Source organism: Phoxinus phoxinus (genome assembly GCF_949152265.1).
Source record: "Phoxinus phoxinus genome assembly, chromosome: 8".
Classification (NCBI taxonomy): Eukaryota; Metazoa; Chordata; class Actinopteri; order Cypriniformes; family Leuciscidae; genus Phoxinus; species Phoxinus phoxinus.
In genome coordinates, this window is record NC_136883.1 from 17,193,770 (window position 1) to 17,213,671 (window position 19,902).

Genomic DNA, 19,902 nt, shown 5'->3' on the forward strand with positions numbered 1-19,902 from the left:
TATTGATCTTGATGAAACTTCAGCAGTGTGTTTGTTGTAAGAGAGCGATCACATGGATGTGACTATTGTGAGTCAAAGTTATAGCGCCACCAACTGGCAGCAGGAAGTGTGTTACTTTCAAGATACTTTTGACTAAAGTGGGGGGGTTATTTTTACCTACAGTCACAAAACTCGGTCTGTATATTGTGCTTATTGATCCGGACAACTTTCTCATTTACAGTCATGAGCTCCGACCAACAGGAAGTCAGATATTTTGGATTGAATGTGGTTTTGTCTCTCTCTGACAGAGTTCCCCCTGCCATTCTCTCTCTATCTGTGTGTGTGTGTGTGTGTGTGTGTGTGTGTGTCTGTGTCTGTGTGTGTGTGTGTGTGTGTGTGTGTGTGTGTGTGTGTGTGTGCACTTGTTTTCATGACAACTGAGGACATTTTTATGATAACACACCGGCAATATGAGGACACTCGGAAAAATGAGGACATTTTGGGGGTCCTCATTTTTCCACGCTCACTAAACAGTTGGAGATGCTCCTAGAATGCCTCTAAACCAAAAATCTCCAAAGTCCTGAAACATCACAATTTTATGACATGAAGTGTTTAAGTGTGTTTATGTTTTTTGCTCATTTGCGGATACGCCAACTAGTGGTCAGATTTGGAACTTTAACACACTTTTAACACACATTGACGACACACACTCAACGGGTCCTCATATTGTACGTTTTCACAACATAAAGAATTTATGATTGTTGTTCTTTATTTATGACTTGTTATTTTGAAAGATATGTGATATCTATCCTGTGAAGAGTTCTTGTTGTACATGCTGTTGTGATTATTGTTGTATGATTCGAGTCATTGGTTTCAATAATAAAAAATAAAAAACGTTTTCATACACACCAACTTTTTAAGCTAGTAGTTTAGAATTAGCCTACTGTAATTAACATATTCCACGTAACCAGAGTAAAATAATAACATCACCAATTTACTACTGCTGATTAAGTATCCTGTTCACTTGGAAGAGAATCAGTTGCTCAATTAATTGAAATTAATCAGCTGGATAAGATAATGTTAGCTTATTAAACTAAAAGGACAACATCATTAATAGCCTGGGAATATCTGGACTCTTCTTTTTAAAAGCTTACATAAACACACATGTATTTAAAAAATGATAAATAAAAAGAACTTGCAGATTGATAGTGAATTTAAATATACAGATAGGCTACCAACCACCCTAGATGAATAACTCCACACATAATATAAGAAATAGGCTACTACTATAAAACAGATCTAACACTGCAAAACTCTGGTTATAAGAGCCACATCTAGCCTAGAAATCTAGACGCCCCTAGCGGCAGCAAAATGTATTTTGCAGCCAGGGCCAGTCTAGCAACTCTCAATACACATTCTAGCAGCAAAAACCCAGATTGGGTCAGGCCAATCACGTCGTGTATAGAGCATGCGGGGCGGGCTTAACATATGACGACAGAGTTGCGACGGCTGGCATAGGCACTTGTAAACAAAGAATGGCGGCAGCAGCTGTCGAACAGCAGTCTTTCGAATCGGCTTTGGCCGCGACTCTGGAGGACTTGGAGTTAAGTTTCTCTTTAAGAAAAGAGCAAAAAACGGCACTTAAATCATTTTTAAAAAAGGAAGATGTGTTCGGAGTTTTGCCGACTGGATACGGAAAAAGTTTAATATACCAATTAGCTCCGCTGGTGGGAAAACGTCACCTTCTTCGTTGCTCTGATTGGTTGTAGCGCTATCCTATTGCGTGCAGAGGGATTTTGAGAGACAGCCGTTTATCCCGCCTCTCGGAGTAAGCCTAGTCTATGGAGAGTGTCCAGACTAAACATCTTGATGTAAGTCTGGCTGGCCAGGCTAAGCCACATCCAAACTGAACATGCATATTAATTCAAATAAATGCAATTAATATTAAGAACTTACTTTCAGAAACAGCATAATCATGCCACGGTGGGCCAGCATAAAAACCCGGTCCGGAGCTGCCACATAAGGTGGAGTCTCTCCTGGTCTTTGAAAACCTTGATTATGCCATAATCCGAACTATCAATAATGTTTAATATATATTTGGGAGTCTAAATGGCCAAATGACCAGCCAAATAACAGCAGTAAGTGGCACTTTTTCCTCCCATCGTCCGGTTATCTGTTTGGACAAGTGAAGTGCAGCCTGCATACTATGTGCCGGCTTTTCCCGCATACCCACAGCCAGCGACCGTCTCTGCTGCTGCTGCAGTCTCTTCAGGCATGGCCTGGTAAGTGGTAAGTTAATTAACGTTACTTTTCTTCATTTTCAACCACAACGAAAGTTATTCTTTGAGTATATGTTAAATTTTACCGTTTTTTAACATACATTTATTCTTTGCATTACACTACATAGCTGCAGTTGCACGGTGTTAGCATCAATCAATTAGCCTAATTAGCTAAAGTTAATGACATGCATTGGTGAGAAAATGAGTAACGTTAATGTTAAGCTAAAGTTACATTATTTTTTATGGGCAGGGTAATACCATTTATACATCCTATTTTATTCAAGTATGGGTCTTTTTTGGTACTTGTCTTGCTGACTTTTTTGTCTTTATTATCTATGTAGTTAGATCTTTGCTAATTGAGGAGCACGTGCATGGCCGAAGAGCATGTCAAAAAGGAGAACCAGACTTAGTCCTCAGGCTGAGGCTATTCAGTTTATTTTATCTGGACGTGAAAAACCTTGTTTTAAGGTCAAGTGGATCAGTGACTTTAAAGGTATGTCATATGTGGTCGAAACTTAAATATTATAAATATGATAGCAACTGTTACAGTACACAGCATTAGCCGACTTAACCTGCCACTGTACAACATTAACACTCATATATTATTTATTTTGCTAAAAAGTCTGATATTTGTTTATTTTTTAGTTTGTCAATATATAATAGCGATTAATAACTAATTTTGGTTGCATAACTTGACACTATTTTATTCATTTTTCCTCAGGACGTGGTGTATTTACCTGCACACCAATTGAAAAGGGATCGTTTGTCGCCGAGTACCGTGGGGAGTTAATATCACAATATGAACAGGACAGGAGGCAGAAGAAGTACACAGAAAAACAAAATGCTTTCTTGTTTGATTTTGAATGGAACAATAGTGCATGGTGGTAAGTCATGGCCTATACAAGATCAGTTTTTCTCTAAAGCCTTGTGTTGTTTTGTGGAAAAACCTTTTGTTTCCTCCTACTTTAGCATAGATGCGTCCCGCGAAGATGCCTCGCTAGGAAGGCTGGTGAATGATTGCCACAAGTCACCAAATTGTAAAATGAGAAGGTTGACAGTCCAGGGTAAACCTCATCTTTGCTTATTTGCAATTGAAAACATTCAAGCAGAGACTGAAATAACCTACGATTATGGAGATTCTCAATGGCCATGGCGTAACCTGGTAAGTAAGACCTCTTGATAGATCATACGGTATAGGATCTGTTAAAAACTCCCTTCAGGAGTGTATGCTCCCCCTCAATATCTCCTTGTGGAATTACTTTACTGATGAAATTGTATAGACTATGTTCAGTTAATTATGCACCATGAGGTGTGCTTGCATGCAAAAGATTCTTAAAAAAAAAAAAAAAAAAACGAATTGTTTGATTAAAAGAAGTGAAGGTAGAAAACCTGGCTTTGTCTAATATGCATTGATACTTTTTTAATTAAAACTTATTGTTGTATTATAGTACAATATATTTCTGACTGATAATTGTTGTTATACTTCATTGCAGACACCAAGTGGCATGATCCAGACTCAACATTCAGGAGACCCAGAAGTGAGCGAGAGACACAGTTCATCCTTCCAACAGGTTACTACACATTTACTCTGGATTTCTTCTAGTTTAATACGCCTTACACAAGTCATGTGCATCCATAAATGCATTTTCACCTTCTTCAAGCAGACAAACGTGAAATGTTGAAGAATCAATATTACCATCACTAGTTTCAGCATACTATCGTGTGTAAGTGAATTACCCCTAGCATTTGATGGAACTAACTACCCCTCAATACATAAATTCTTAATTTTCACAAAATTCTATGTTTTTATCTACTTCAAACTAAGGGTGTCACGATTCTCCATTGGTCGATTCGATTACATTTTCGATTCTAAAGTCACGGTTCGATTCGATTCTCGATTTAAAAAAAATAAAATAAATTTAAAGCACAAGCTATGCCATTTTTAGACTTTTATGCAATATAATAATATCTGACCTTTGTTCGCAATGTACCACACACTACATTATCAAATTTAAAACGTTTATTAACAACATAATGTAACAATAACTTATATCTTAAGTCAATTGGAAACTTAAACAATATAACCTATTACCTATTATAGTCCCGGGGCTCCCTGCAACGCAGTACGAGAGATCGATCTCGTAAGGGAACGTACATGGTTAGAGATAAGGGAACGAGTACTGCGTTGCCTTGCCGTGCTATTTCGCTCATATCAGGTACTTCGCTTCAGTCGATTTAAACCTAAAGTCCTTTGGTGAGTTTTCTCTGAATTTATACACTTCAGCCGCGTCCAAATTGGCACGCTCGAGGTTAGCAGGGCGCCAAGCGCTCCCATCGGACCGCACGCCACTGCTACCTCGCCATAGGTTCGTTCAGTTGCCGCAGCACAGCCAGCTCGCTCAGACGAGCTATGATGCTCTCGCTGTGCAGCTGCAATGCGTTTTAAAATAAAGGCTTCAATATTCTCGAGAAAAGGAGTTTTACCTTTTACGGGCAAGCCGAGCTGACGTGACACATGGGGCGTGGCAGCATCGATTCCATTTTTTGATTCGATGATCGAGATTGAGCATTAATTTTGATCGATTTCGATTTAAAATCGAAATCGTGACACCCTCACATTTATTGCCCATGTGAGCTTCTGTTTATCACTTTACATGGTTTAACTTCTAAGGAAGTAGATCCCTGTCCATTACTGTGGAGATTTGAGCTTTCTTTTACTACAACAGTATAACTTAGAAGACAGGAACGCTGACTCTTTGTGTGTTCAGTCGTCATGTCCTCATTTTGTTTTAGGCTGTGAAAGACTGAACTGTTTCAGACGATGTCCTGATATTGTATGATCTGACACATGTAGTGTGTGTGTTTAGTCATGTCCTCATTTTGTTTTAGGCTGTGAAAGACTGAACTGTGTTTCAGACGATGTCCTGATATTGTATGATCTGACACGTGTAGTGTGTGTGTTTAGTCATGTCCTCATTTTGTTTTAGGCTGTGAAAGACTGAACTGTGTTTCAGACGACGTCCTGATATTTCATGATCTGACACGTGTAGTGTGTGTGTGTTTAACAATGTCCTCATTTTGTGGGTAACTGATATTGTGCAGTTTTAGATATTTCCATAGAGTCTTGAATGAAAAGCCCAGGTCCTCACATTAGCTAATTTTACTACAATTTGTGTTCCTTAAATGCAAAGTTGGCGCAGCCCTTGACTTCAGCAATGAGTCTCAGCCCAAAGGTGGTGATTATGATAGATTGAGGTGGGATTTCTTTGAACTGAAATGGGTAGGATCATTAGTTTGTTATAGTACTGAATATTTCTGACTGATAATTGTTGTTATACTTCATTGCAGACACCAAGTGGCATGATCCAGACTCAACATTCAGGAGACCCAGAAGTGAGTGAGAGACACAGTTCATCCTTCCAACAGGTTACTACACATTTACTCTGGATTTCTTTTAGTTTAATACGCCTTACACAAGTCATGTGCATCCATAAATGCATTTTCAACTTCTTCAAGCAGACAAATGTAGCCTAGAAATCTAGACGCACCCTAGCGGCAGAAAAAAATATTTTGCAACCAAGGTAGTCTAGCAACTCTCCATTGACTTTCGAGCTGGAAAAAACTAATTAGGTCAGGCCAATCACGTCGTGTATAGAGTAGGCGGGGCGGGCTTAACATAATGATGACAGAGTTGCGACGGTTCCTGCTACTTGAAAACAAAGAATGGCTGCTGAAAAACAGTCTGTTGAATCGGCCTTGGCCACGACTCTGGAGGACTTGGGTTTAGTTTTTCTTTAAGAAAAGAGCAAAGAACGGCACTGAAGTCATTCTTAAAAAGGAAGATGTGTTCGTAGTTTTGCTGGCCAGATATGGCAAAAGTTGAATCTATCAACTAACGTTAGCTCCGCTGTTGGGAAAACGCTCTGGTTGGTTGAAGCGCTGTCCTATTGCGTGCAGAGGGAAATTGAAAGTCAGCTGTTTATCCCCCCCTCGGATTGAGCCGTGTCTATGGAGAGTTGCCAGACCAAACATCTTGATGTAGGTCTGGCCTGCCAGGCTAAGACAAACGTGAAATGTTGAAGAATCAATATTACCATCACTAGTTTCAGCATACTATCGTGTGTAAGTGAATTACCCCTAGCATTTGATGGAACTAACTACCCCTCAATACATAAATTCTTAATTTTCACAAAATTCAATGTTTTTATCTACTTCAAACACATTTATTGCCCATGTGAGCTTCTGTTTATCACTTTACATGGTTTAACTTCTAAGGAAGTAGATCCCTGTCCATTACTGTGAAGATCTGAGCTTTCTTTTACTACAACAGTATAACTTAGAAGACAGGAACGCTGACTCTTTGTGTGTTCAGTCGTCATGTCCTCATTTTGTTTTAGGCTGTGAAAGACTGAACTGTGTTTCAGACGATGTCCTGATATTGTATGATCTGACACGTGTAGTGTGTGTGTTTAGTCATGTCCTCATTTTGTTTTAGGCTGTGAAAGACTGAACTGTGTTTCAGACGACGTCCTGATATTTCATGATCTGACACGTGTAGTGTGTGTGTGTTTAACAATGTCCTCATTTTGTGGGTAACTGATATTGTGCAGTTTTAGATATTTCCATAGAGTCTTGAATGAAAAGCCCAGGTTCTCACATTAGCTAATTTTACTACAATTTGTGTTCCTTAAATGCAAAGTTGGCGCAGCCCTTGACTTCAGCAATGAGTCTCAGCCCAAAGGTGGTGATTATGATAGATTGAGGTGGGATTTCTTTGAACTGAAATGGGTAGGATCATTAGTTTGTTATAGTACTGAATATTTCTGACTGATAATTGTTGTTATACTTCATTGCAGACACCAAGTGGCATGATCCAGACTCAACATTCAGGAGACCCAGAAGTGAGCGAGAGACACAGTTCATCCTTCCAACAGGTTACTACACATTTACTCTGGATTTCTTCTAGTTTAATACGCCTCACAAAACCTTTCCTGTAAGTGAATTACCCCTAGCATTTGATGGAACTAACTACCCCTCAAAACATAAAAAAATTCATAATTTTCACAAAATTCAATGTTTTTATCTACTTCAAACACATTTATTGCCCATGTGAGCTTCTGTTTATCACTTTACATGGTTTAACTTCTAAGGAAGTAGATCCCTGTCCATTACTGTGGAGATCTGAGCTTTCTTTTACTACAACAGTATAACTTAGAAGACAGGAACGCTGACTCTTTGTGTGTTCAGTCGTCATGTCCTCATTTTGTTTTAGGCTGTGAAAGACTGAACTGTGTTTCAGACGATGTCCTGATATTGTATGATCTGACACGTGTAGTGTGTGTGTTTAGTCATGTCCTCATTTTGTTTTAGGCTGTGAAAGACTGAACTGTGTTTCAGACGATGTCCTGATATTGTATGATCTGACACGTGTAGTGTGTGTGTTTAGTCATGTCCTCATTTTGTTTTAGGCTGTGAAAGACTGAACTGTGTTTCAGACGACGTCCTGATATTGTATGATCTGACACGTGTAGTGTGTGTGTGTTTAACTATGTCCTCATTTTGTGGGTAACTGATATTGTGCAGTTTTAGATATTTCCATAGAGTCTTGAATGAAAAGCCCAGGTCCTCACATTAGCTAATTTTACTACAATTTGTGTTCCTTAAATGCAAAGTTGGCGCAGCCCTTGACTTCAGCAATGAGTCTCAGCCCAAAGGTGGTGATTATGATAGATTGAGGTGGGATTTCTTTGAACTGAAATGGGTAGGATCATTAGTTTGTTATAGTACTGAATATTTTTGACTGATAATTGTTGTTATACTTCATTGCAGACACCAAGTGGCATGATCCAGACTCAACATTCAGGAGACCCAGAAGTGAGCGAGAGACACAGTTCATCCTTCCAACAGGTTACTACACATTTACTCTGGATTTCTTTTAGTTTAATACGCCTTACACAAGTCATGTGCATCCATAAATGCATTTTCAACTTCTTCAAGCAGACAAATGTAGCCTAGAAATCTAGACACACCCTCGCGGCAGAAAAAAATATTTTGCAACCAAGGTAGTCTAGCAACTCTCCATTGACTTTCGAGCTGGAAAAAACTAATTAGGTCAGGCCAATCACGTCGTGTATAGAGTAGGCGGGGCGGGCTTAACATAATGACGACAGAGTTGCGACGGTTCCTGCTACTTGAAAACAAAGAATGGCTGCTGGAAAACAGTCTTTTGAATCGGCCTTGGCCACGACTCTGGAGGACTTGGGTTTAGTTTTTCTTTGAGAAAAGAGCAAAGAACGGCACTGAAGTCATTCTTAAAAAGGAAGATGTGTTCGTAGTTTTTCTGGCCAGATATGGCAAAAGTTGAATCTATCAACTAACGTTAGCTCCGCTGTTGGGAAAACGCTCTGGTTGGTTGAAGCGCTGTCCTATTGCGTGCAGAGGGAAATTGAAAGTCAGCTGTTTATCCCCCCCTCGGATTGAGCCGTGTCTATGGAGAGTTGCCAGACCAAACATCTTGATGTAGGTCTGGCTTGCCAGGCTAAGACAAACGTGAAATGTTGAAGAATCAATATTACCATCACTAGTTTCAGCATACTATCGTGTGTAAGTGAATTACCCCTAGCATTTGATGGAACTAACTACCCCTCAATACATAAATTCTTAATTTTCACAAAATTCAATGTTTTTATCTACTTCAAACACATTTATTGCCCATGTGAGCTTCTGTTTATCACTTTACATGGTTTAACTTCTAAGGAAGTAGATCCCTGTCCATTACTGTGGAGATTTGAGCTTTCTTTTACTACAACAGTATAACTTAGAAGACAGGAACGCTGACTCTTTGTGTGTTCAGTCGTCATGTCCTCATTTTGTTTTAGGCTGTGAAAGACTGAACTGTGTTTCAGACGACGTCCTGATATTTCATGATCTGACACGTGTAGTGTGTGTGTGTTTAACAATGTCCTCATTTTGTGGGTAACTGATATTGTGCAGTTTTAGATATTTCCATAGAGTCTTGAATGAAAAGCCCAGGTCCTCACATTAGCTAATTTTACTACAATTTGTGTTCCTTAAATGCAAAGTTGGCGCAGCCCTTGACTTCAGCAATGAGTCTCAGCCCAAAGGTGGTGATTATGATAGATTGAGGTGGGATTTCTTTGAACTGAAATGGGTAGGATCATTAGTTTGTTATAGTACTGAATATTTCTGACTGATAATTGTTGTTATACTTCATTGCAGACACCAAGTGGCATGATCCAGACTCAACATTCAGGAGACCCAGAAGTGAGCGAGAGACACTTTTCATCCTTCCAACAGGTTACTACACATTTACTCTGGATTTCTTCTAGTTTAATACGCCTCACAAAACCTTTCTTGTAAGTGAATTACCCCTAGCATTTGATGGAACTAACTACCCCTCAAAACATAAAAAAATTCATAATTTTCACAAAATTCGATGTTTTTATCTACTTCAAACACATTTATTGCCCATGTGAGCTTCTGTTTATCACTTTACATGGTTTAACTTCTAAGGAAGTAGATCCCTGTCCATTACTGTGGAGATCTGAGCTTTCTTTTACTACAACAGTATAACTTAGAAGACAGGAACGCTGACTCTTTGTGTGTTCAGTCGTCATGTCCTCATTTTGTTTTAGGCTGTGAAAGACTGAACTGTGTTTCAGACGACGTCCTGATATTGTATGATCTGACACGTGTAGTGTGTGTGTTTAGTCATGTCCTCATTTTGTTTTAGGCTGTGAAAGACTGAACTGTGTTTCAGACGACGTCCTGATATTGTATGATCTGACACGTGTAGTGTGTGTGTGTTTAACTATGTCCTCATTTTGTGGGTAACTGATATTGTGCAGTTTTAGATATTTCCATAGAGTCTTGAATGAAAAGCCCAGGTCCTCACATTAGCTAATTTTACTACAATTTGTGTTCCTTAAATGCAAAGTTGGCGCAGCCCTTGACTTCAGCAATGAGTCTCAGCCCAAAGGTGGTGATTATGATAGATTGAGGTGGGATTTCTTTGAACTGAAATGGGTAGGATCATTAGTTTGTTATAGTACTGAATATTTCTGACTGATAATTGTTGTTATACTTCATTGCAGACACCAAGTGGCATGATCCAGACTCAACATTCAGGAGACCCAGAAGTGAGCGAGAGACACAGTCCATCCTTCCAACAGGTTACTACACATTACTCTGGATTTCTTTTAGTTTAATACGCCTTACACAAGTCATGTGCATCCATAAATGCATTTTCAACTTCTTCAAGCAGACAAATGTAGCCTAGAAATCTAGACACACCCTCGCGGCAGAAAAAAATATTTTGCAACCAAGGTAGTCTAGCAACTCTCCATTGACTTTCGAGCTGGAAAAAACTAATTAGGTCAGGCCAATCACGTCGTGTATAGAGTAGGCGGGGCGGGCTTAACATAATGACGACAGAGTTGCGACGGTTCCTGCTACTTGAAAACAAAGAATGGCTGCTGGAAAACAGTCTTTTGAATCGGCCTTGGCCACGACTCTGGAGGACTTGGGTTTAGTTTTTCTTTGAGAAAAGAGCAAAGAACGGCACTGAAGTCATTCTTAAAAAGGAAGATGTGTTCGTAGTTTTTCTGGCCAGATATGGCAAAAGTTGAATCTATCAACTAACGTTAGCTCCGCTGTTGGGAAAACGCTCTGGTTGGTTGAAGCGCTGTCCTATTGCGTGCAGAGGGAAATTGAAAGTCAGCTGTTTATCCCCCCCTCGGATTGAGCCGTGTCTATGGAGAGTTGCCAGACCAAACATCTTGATGTAGGTCTGGCTTGCCAGGCTAAGACAAACGTGAAATGTTGAAGAATCAATATTACCATCACTAGTTTCAGCATACTATCGTGTGTAAGTGAATTACCCCTAGCATTTGATGGAACTAACTACCCCTCAATACATAAATTCTTAATTTTTACAAAATTCAATATTTTTATCTACTTCAAACACATTTATTGCCCATGTGAGCTTCTGTTTATCACTTTACATGGTTTAACTTCTAAGGAAGTAGATCCCTGTCCATTACTGTGGAGATCTGAGCTTTCTTTTACTACAACAGTATAACTTAGAAGACAGGAACGCTGACTCTTTGTGTGTTCAGTCGTCATGTCCTCATTTTGTTTTAGGCTGTGAAAGACTGAACTGTGTTTCAGACGATGTCCTGATATTGTATGATCTGACACGTGTAGTGTGTGTGTTTAGTCATGTCCTCATTTTGTTTTAGGCTGTGAAAGACTGAACTGTGTTTCAGACGACGTCCTGATATTGTATGATCTGACACGTGTAGTGTGTGTGTGTTTAACAATGTCCTCATTTTGTTTTAGGCTGTGAAAGACTGAACTGTGTTTCAGACGATGTCCTGATATTGTATGATCTGACACGTGTAGTGTGTGTGTTTAGTCATGTCCTCATTTTGTTTTAGGCTGTGAAAGACTGAACTGTGTTTCAGACGATGTCCTGATATTGTATGATCTGACACGTGTAGTGTGTGTGTTTAGTCATGTCCTCATTTTGTTTTAGGCTGTGAAAGACTGAACTGTGTTTCAGACGACGTCCTGATATTGTATGATCTGACACGTGTAGTGTGTGTGTGTTTAACAATGTCCTCATTTTGTGGGTAACTGATATTTTTAGATATTTCCATAGAGTCTTGAATGAAAAGCCCAGGTTCTCACATTAGCTAATTTTACTACAATTTGTGTTCCTTAAATGCAAAGTTGGCGCAGCCCTTGACTTCAGCAATGAGTCTCAGCCCAAAGGTGGTGATTATGATAGATTGAGGTGGGATTTATTTGAACTGAAATGGGTAGGATCATTAGTTTGTTATAGTACTGAATATTTCTGACTGATAATTGTTGTTATACTTCATTGCAGACACCAAGTGGCATGATCCAGACTCAACATTCAGGAGACCCAGAAGTGAGTGAGAGACACAGTTCATCCTTCCAACAGGTTACTACACATTTACTCTGGATTTCTTTTTTTAAAGTTACATAATTCTTTTGGACCAAAATGATTTTCATAAATAGTATCATGTATTTTAGTACTATAACTGAAAATAACAAATTTATTCTTCTTTTCATTTAAGGCCAACCACTCCACTGGAATTGCATGCTTCCATCATGTACTTACTGCAGAGCAGGTGAGACAGCTACATTCAAAGTTATTTTTCTTCATTAACTAATGTGAATATTTACTGTTAGGAAATAGTGTACAATTCCAGGTGAGACTACGGGTTTGTACACATGATGATTTATTTGAACAGCTTAGAGTAAAACAGCGTCTGCAAAATCTGAAGCGTCATCATGATTGTTGTGAGGATCGTTATGAGAAGGCTGAAAAAGAGAGAATTGCGAGAGAGAGACAGATGACTTTGAGTTTGGTCACCAGAATTAATGATTCTGTGAGTATATACATCCAAGCCTAAATCAAACAATCTTGTAATTATAAGAAAAGTATTTATCTTTAGTATTTTAATGCTACAAGAACATTATTTCTGTATCATAAATTAGCCTAGCCTTTTAAGAGTAGATAAATTTCTTACTCCAAAGACTTGAGATAAATGTTTCTCAGATGGTTAATCTGAGAAACATTGACATCTGAATGTATTTACAATTATATTTAAAAATATATTTGTTTTTGCTTTCAATCTGATGCTAAATTACGTGGAGATTATTAATTTGTCTATAACAAGTAGAATAGATATGATGCAAATTATTGACAAGTTCCTAGGTACGTATCAAATATGCACAAACTGGCATTGGGGGAAAACATACGCTATCTGGGCTGCAATCTGAATGGAAGCAGTGTGATATGAATTTGCGACAATAAGCATTAAGTGGATATAACTTGGGGTGAACATTTCTGTTTGATGAAAATTATTAATCATTTCAAAGGTTGGACCTCCCTCAGTCGATGATGGTGGATTTCGTGATGGAAACTCAACAAGCCCAAATGACCAGGTAATAAATACTATTAGACAACAATAATGAAATTGTAAAACACAAATCATATTAAGAAGCTCAAATGTTACTTTTAATTTTATGTTTTTATTCATGTTTAAGTGTTGTGTTGTGTTATGCACAATGTGATGGTACTAGGAGAACAATATTCTAGATATTATTAAATGTTTAACTTCTCGATGGAATGAGATGCTTCTCTCTCCATTTTCCTTTAGATCTCTAATGACATGACTGATGAATCTTCGGATGCTACGGACTATGATGATACCAACTATGTTCCAGATTCAAATGGCAGCTCCTCTGACACAAGTTCTAATAGTAGAGATCTAAAAATCATAGACAATCATCTTCCCCACAAAGTGTTAAAGGAAACATCATTGGGGATGGCTACAGCCCACAGTTCAGATAGTACCAACAGTTCCATGGAGCAGAGATGTTTTAGTTCCTCAAAGATGAGCAGCGGCCATTGTAGTTCAGGGATAAGTTGCAGTGACAGTTCATCAGAGAAGACATCGCACAGCTCCATAAATGTCACTTCATTGCCAAACACAGCAAAACGAAGCAAGTACAACAAGAAACAATACTGTCTTTATTGTAGTAAGGCCATTTCTAAATTGGCAAGACACCTCGAATCCGCTCACAGTACACAGCCTGATGTTGCAAAAGCTTTAAGTTTTAATAAGAGATCTCGCGAAAGAAAAGATTTGTTACGCTTTCTTAAGAAGAGGGGAAACTTTAACCATAATGCCACTGTGGCAAGCAGTGGTGATGGAGAAATGGTTGCTTGTCGAAGACCCACTAGAGTCAGACAATCTAATGACTTCAGTCACTGCAAGTTTTGTCAAGGACTCTATGCAAGAGATTGTCTATGGAGACATGTCAGAAACTGCCCTCAGAAGTCTGTTGAGGTGGAGACTAGAGTTGGGCGAAAACGGATCCACATTGACCTACCAAAAGCTGATACAGTTCATGAAGCTGTTTGGAAGATTGCTTGTGAAATGAACCAGGATGACATTTCTTTAGTTGTAAGGAGTGAAAGAGACATCCTTAGTCTTGGCGAGTCAATGTACAATAGCAGGAAACCAAATGAGAAAAGAAATGATTACATACGTCAAAAAATGAGAGAGATGGCAAGACTCTTGATAACTGCAAGAGCTACAACACCTTTGAAGACCACTGAAGACCTTGTTATGCCCAGTCATTTCCCCCACGTGATACAAGCAGTGAGATCTGTTGCTGGTTACGACTTGGATACCAACTCATATAAAATCCCATCATTGGCTTTAAAATTGGGTCACAGTTTGGCTAAGGTTGCAGGCATTGTGCAATGCAATGCCATCATTGCAAATCGCAATGTCGTCGCAGAGTCTGCCAAGCAATTCGCCACTCTGTATGAGAAAAGATGGGCGGAATCCATTTCAAGTGCTGCACTGGGTACTCTTCATCAAGCCAAATGGAATAAACCACATGTTTTGCCCTTTACACAGGATGTGCACCTGCTGCACAAGTTTCTTGCTACTGAGCGTGCTAAGTGCATGAAGGACCTTGAGGAAGACCACAACATCAAAAGCTTTGGGAATCTTGCACAAGTGACTTTGACGCAGGTGGTACTATTTAACAGAAGGCGGCAAGGGGAAGTTTCAAAAATGGAACTCCAGGCTTTCGCATCCAGAAACCGTACCGAGTTGAATCCTGACATTATGATGGGGCTTACTGAGTTTGAGAGGAAGGTTGCAAAGTACTTTGACAGAGTTGAGATTCGAGGCAAAAGGTCACGAATGGTGCCCGTGCTTCTCACACCTGACATGATCGCTGCAATAGACCTCCTCATTAAAAACAGGAATGAGTGTCAAGTCCACACAGAGAATGTGTACTTGTTTGCACGGCCATGTGTGCTTTCCCATTACAGAGGCTCTGACTGCTTCCGCAAGTATTCAAAACAATGTGGTGCAAAAAACCCAGAGTCACTCACCTCAACAAGATTGAGGAAACAAGTTGCCACTTTGTCAACAGTACTAAACTTGAAAGAAAATGAAATGGATCAACTTGCTACCTTTCTAGGACATGATATAAGGGTCCACAGGGAATTCTATCGTCTTCCAGAGAGTACACTGCAGCTTGCAAAAGTTAGCAAACTGTTGATAGCAATGGAAAAAGGAAGACTGTCTGACCTGCAAGGGAAAGGGCTGGATGACATTGAAATCAATCCTGAAGGTGAAGTTTAGTTTTAAATGTAGTTTAGAAGTACTTCTCATATCAAAATTATAATTGTATTTAGTCTTTGATTTAAATACTTGGTCCAAACTGTTTTTTTTTTTACCCAACCAGATGAAGTAGGCACGAGTGATGATGATTCCAGTGAAGAAACCATTGCTGACCTACATCAACATGAAGGTATACTGACTTATGTGATGATATCTTTAGGTTATGACCAGGGAGACAGACAGTAGAGACCTATTGATAATGTTAGATGGGCTGAAAGGAACAGTGGTAAATAAATTAAAAAAGATGGGAGAGATTATGTATGAACATGGTGCTGAATTATTTAGAATCATTGATAGAAAGAAGGTGGACAGGTTTTAATCAATTAAGTCTAAACAGCAGCAAGAGATAAAGAAATAGTGAATGAGAGAAGACAACTAAGAAAGCAATAGTTACAGTACATGATAAAGGTAATTAATGTTTTGCAAAAAGTCTAGTTAGCAGTATAGGAGGAGTAAGTTAGGACAGACTTTTATTGGGATGTGAAGTCAAAAGGAAAAAGGTAACTTTGAACATTTAAAGTTAGAGGTAGAGGAATAGTTAGCTTAAAAGATTACTCAGATACAGGAAACAATAGAGAGCTGGGCTTTCCTCTTGATATCCCACCATGAGGAGAGATACAGTATACTTTTTGATATGAGTGGGGCCTTTTCAAGCCAGCAGGTTCAGACTTCCACTAAGCTCTTTTGTTGTCTGACATTGAGGTTGACTTCATAGAATAATACAATCAAACAAACTCATTGTCATTAATGGTCATATTTCATTTTTACTTTTCTAAGGCTCAAGAACTGAGACTTCTGGGGATCGGACACTTCTGAGGGACTCGCATGCTTCAACCACCCTGGATAATTTGGAGAGCACTTCTGCCTCAACCGTCTTGGACAACGCAAACGTCAGCAACACTCAACCAACACATGGTAAAATATAAAAGGCGCTGAAATACAAAATTTGCTCACCAAAAAGTGAATGCGTTCATAATGAAAACAATGATTTATTCTTGCCTTCACCGAGATGGCAGTATGTGAAGTTGTGCTTTTATTTGAAATATATTTAAATTCATTGTTTTCAGATTCCCAGCAGAACACAGCACTTCAAGTGGTTACATCCCAAACTTCTTCAAAGTGCTCCACTGCAAAGCAAGGTAAATACTGTAAGCATGTGGATACACCACATTACTCTTTTAGAAAAATGTAATGCCATATAATATCATAACTACTAAATTATCACGACTGGAAATAGCAGTCAGGTATCCAAATCACAAGGCTTAGGCTGAGTCAAGGTACACAGAATAAAGGTCAATATAACAGTACCCAGTACCTAAGTACCCCTTTTCCACCAAGGCAGTGCTGGTGCCGGTTTGGAGCCGGTGCCTACTCGTGAACCAGTTCTTTGTGTTTCAACAGCCAAAGAACCGGTTCTCGGCCAGGAAAATTGGTTCCAAAGCAGCACCAACTCTTTGCTGGACTAGAACCGTTCTTTTACCATGTCATGCTTACGTCGGGGGCTGGGGGTGGGGTTATTGTCAAACTTCTTCTCGAACGTAATCTCCGTCTATAGTAATCCAGACGAGCAGCACAAAGGTGTTCTAAACGTCTTCTTCTGACCCCAATATAGTATTGCAAAGCCAGGAGAAACATTTGCAGAAAGACGATGTAGTCCAACATTGTAATTGTTATGCTTGAAGTTGGGAAAGCTAAGATGTATGGCAACGTACACAGTGATGACGTCGTTCGCTGGGCTCTCTAGTCAGTGGAAAAACAAACTGGTTCTGAGGTGGTTCGCAAGTTGAACCAACTTTGAACCAGTACCAGTTCCGAACCAGTTCTTTTTTGGTGGAAAAGGGGTTTAGGAGACTAACACTGGGAAACAAACTATGCTGTAACACTTACTGATACAGATGAGACAAACTAGCATTCACAAATGGGGACAGACATGTGAAATAAAACAGGAAATACTAAACGGAGAAGAAAAAAAAACCATAACTTATCGGAGAATGGATTTAACAAAATATATGTTGTTTATCAAATCCTCAATGTTTCACTTTAGCAGAGCCATTGTTTCATCTTTAATACATGTCTTTGGTTTACATTCGACAGCTGGGAAGGTGAGGAGCAAGTGGACAGGTAATGAAGTGAAGGCTGTGGAGCGGCACATGATTCATTTCATAACCAGCTGCAAGGTGCCAGGTAAAAAGGACTGTGACTCCTGCCTCCAGGCAGAACCAGTGGCTCTGAAAGACCGAGACTGGGCTGCAATCAAATACTACATTCACAATAGAATCATATCAATGAAAAGGAAGATGAATAGATAGAACTAGAACAGTGGTTCCCAAACCTGTCCTGGTGTACCCCCAACACTGCACGTTTTCTTTGTCTCCCTAATCAAACGCACCAGATTTAACTCATCAGCTCATCACATGGGTTAAAATGAGCTGATGAGTTGAATCTGGTGCGTTTGATTAGGGAGACAAAGAAAACGTGCAGTGTTGGGGGTTCTCCAGGACAGGTTTGGGGAAAACTGAACTAGAACATGCCAACTGTGGCTCATGTGCATTTTAATTTCTGTTGAACTTAGAAAAATGCTCACTGTGTACGGTTATAATCAGTGCCACCTTAGATATCCAGCGAAAATGTTTGTAATGGGTTTCGTTTTGATTTTCTCATTTTCATTCAAGGATTGCTATTGATGTTTTCTTGTACAAGCATGCCACCTAGTTTTGACAGAAGCTGACATGTTGACATGTATTAATGAGGGCTATTAATGACGGTTTTTTTTTTTTTATCCTCACCCTTCAGACACTATTTCTTTTTTCTTACTACCTCAGGATCATATTATAATGCATTGTTTCAAGTAACTGACATAATGTCTTTCATAAAATAAGGTTTCAATGTATATGTAATCTATACCCTCTGTGTCAACAAGCAAGTACTTTAAGGGATTGTTACTTTCACACACATTTCCCAGGTTTTCAGTGTTTTGTTTTTGACGCTAAAGAGAGTAGTTCTTTAATTTCAAATAAGCTATGTCTTTTGTACTGCCTTATCCTGTATTGTGGTTGGTTGTTCAATGCTTTAAAAACATTTGATGAGGGCTGCCATTTCTTAATTTAGTTAAGCCCTAGTTGTAATAAGTCCATACATATGCAGCATTGGTTAAGTATTATGTCCTTATGGATAACTGTAGGAATATTCATGAGGCCAGCCAATGAAGGTCAATCATTTTCATATTTGTACCTATTTTGGTTCAGCTATTAATACAAGTAAGAAAGACCTGAAGTGTTACCTCTTTCTTTCACATAACATCTACTATGAAATTCATGAATAGACAGTGAGGCAAGCGCGATTTTCATTTTTGTCTCAAATCGTAGGCCTCTCTCCTTGATCCGCTAGCCTCCTGCCCCCTGAATACTCTGTGAAAAGCCCGGTCTCGGGAGACAACACAGGAATCGTAATGTCAAAAAAACACTATGTGCACAGGTTCTGCACCAAAATACAACAAACCACATTCCAGCCAATCACCGACAAGATGGCTGCCATTTTCTATCGCAGGAAGGATGGATTCTACAAGAAGTGTTTCTTTTACATAAGCTCATAAGATTTTTCAATATATCAGCTGTAACTAATAACCTAATATCGTAAAAATATTGTAAAAACATGCTCTGTTTTGTTTGATATTTACTTAGAATTTCAACACAAGTGTCACCATGCAGGAACTCATAGTGCACCTTTCATGAGCCACGACCCCTTTGAATTAGCTTTTATATATCTCTGAGCCACTCAGTTTTACTAGATTTTATCAACCTGTAAATGTGAAAAAGGTTTACTGAACATTGAGCATGACTATATTGTACACGGCTGCTGTTAAATGTTTGAAATTTCTTTCTACATTAGAAGCAGCAAAGTTGCAAATATGCACCCTATTTTAATCATTACTGAGTCTTTATAAGTCATTTAAACCTGAAAATTGAGTGTGTCTATAGGCTTCACAAATCACTTAAACATGAAATGACAGTGTTTGTTGATATGACCTTATAAGTCACAAAAACCCAAACATGTCCTCACAAGTAGCATAGAAATCTAGTCTGCCCAAAATATAGCCTTAGACAAAATCTCAACAGATGGATCTATTCCTTGAAGCATTGGTAGGAAATTATTTGATAACCAGGTTTGTTGGACCTTGGGAAAGGCATGTCCTAATATTTCACGTTTTTTTCACAAGTCCCGATATATCATGAAAACAAGTATGTGTGTGTGTGTGTGTGTGTGTGTAGGGAGGGAGGGCACACACACAGACAGCCCCCCCTTTTCTGTGTGTGTTTGGAGGGGAGCAGAAAGACTCACACTGATACAAGCTCTAAAGCAGACTTCTTCTCGACAGTCAAAGC

At 39.1% G+C, this 19,902-nt stretch overlaps 1 protein-coding gene across 24 annotated transcripts; it reads left to right on the plus strand.

Moving 5' to 3' along the window:
• Nucleotides 1-2,017: 2,017 nt before the first annotated feature.
• LOC307002742 (uncharacterized protein) lies at nt 2,018-19,485 on the plus strand. Of its 24 annotated transcripts, none has more exons than XM_079620630.1 (18): nt 2,018-2,268; nt 2,600-2,751; nt 2,980-3,142; nt 3,228-3,420; nt 3,752-3,829; nt 7,115-7,192; nt 8,088-8,165; nt 9,498-9,575; nt 10,373-10,450; nt 12,169-12,246; nt 12,383-12,436; nt 12,560-12,697; nt 13,191-13,256; nt 13,472-15,470; nt 15,585-15,650; nt 16,298-16,435; nt 16,588-16,659; nt 17,615-19,485. In XM_079620630.1, exons 2-18 carry the CDS (start codon nt 2,643-2,645, stop codon nt 17,827-17,829), a joined length of 3,681 nt encoding a protein of 1,226 aa, XP_079476756.1. In that variant the 5' UTR covers nt 2,018-2,268; nt 2,600-2,642; the 3' UTR covers nt 17,830-19,485. The 24 variants fall into 24 exon arrangements, with proteins under 24 accessions (XP_079476756.1, XP_079476767.1, XP_079476776.1 ...); XM_079620641.1 differs by having other exon boundaries at nt 2,018-2,261; XM_079620650.1 differs by lacking the exons at nt 7,115-7,192; nt 8,088-8,165 and adding an exon at nt 5,607-5,684 and having other exon boundaries at nt 2,019-2,268.
• The last annotated feature ends 417 nt before the right edge of the window (nt 19,486-19,902 follow it).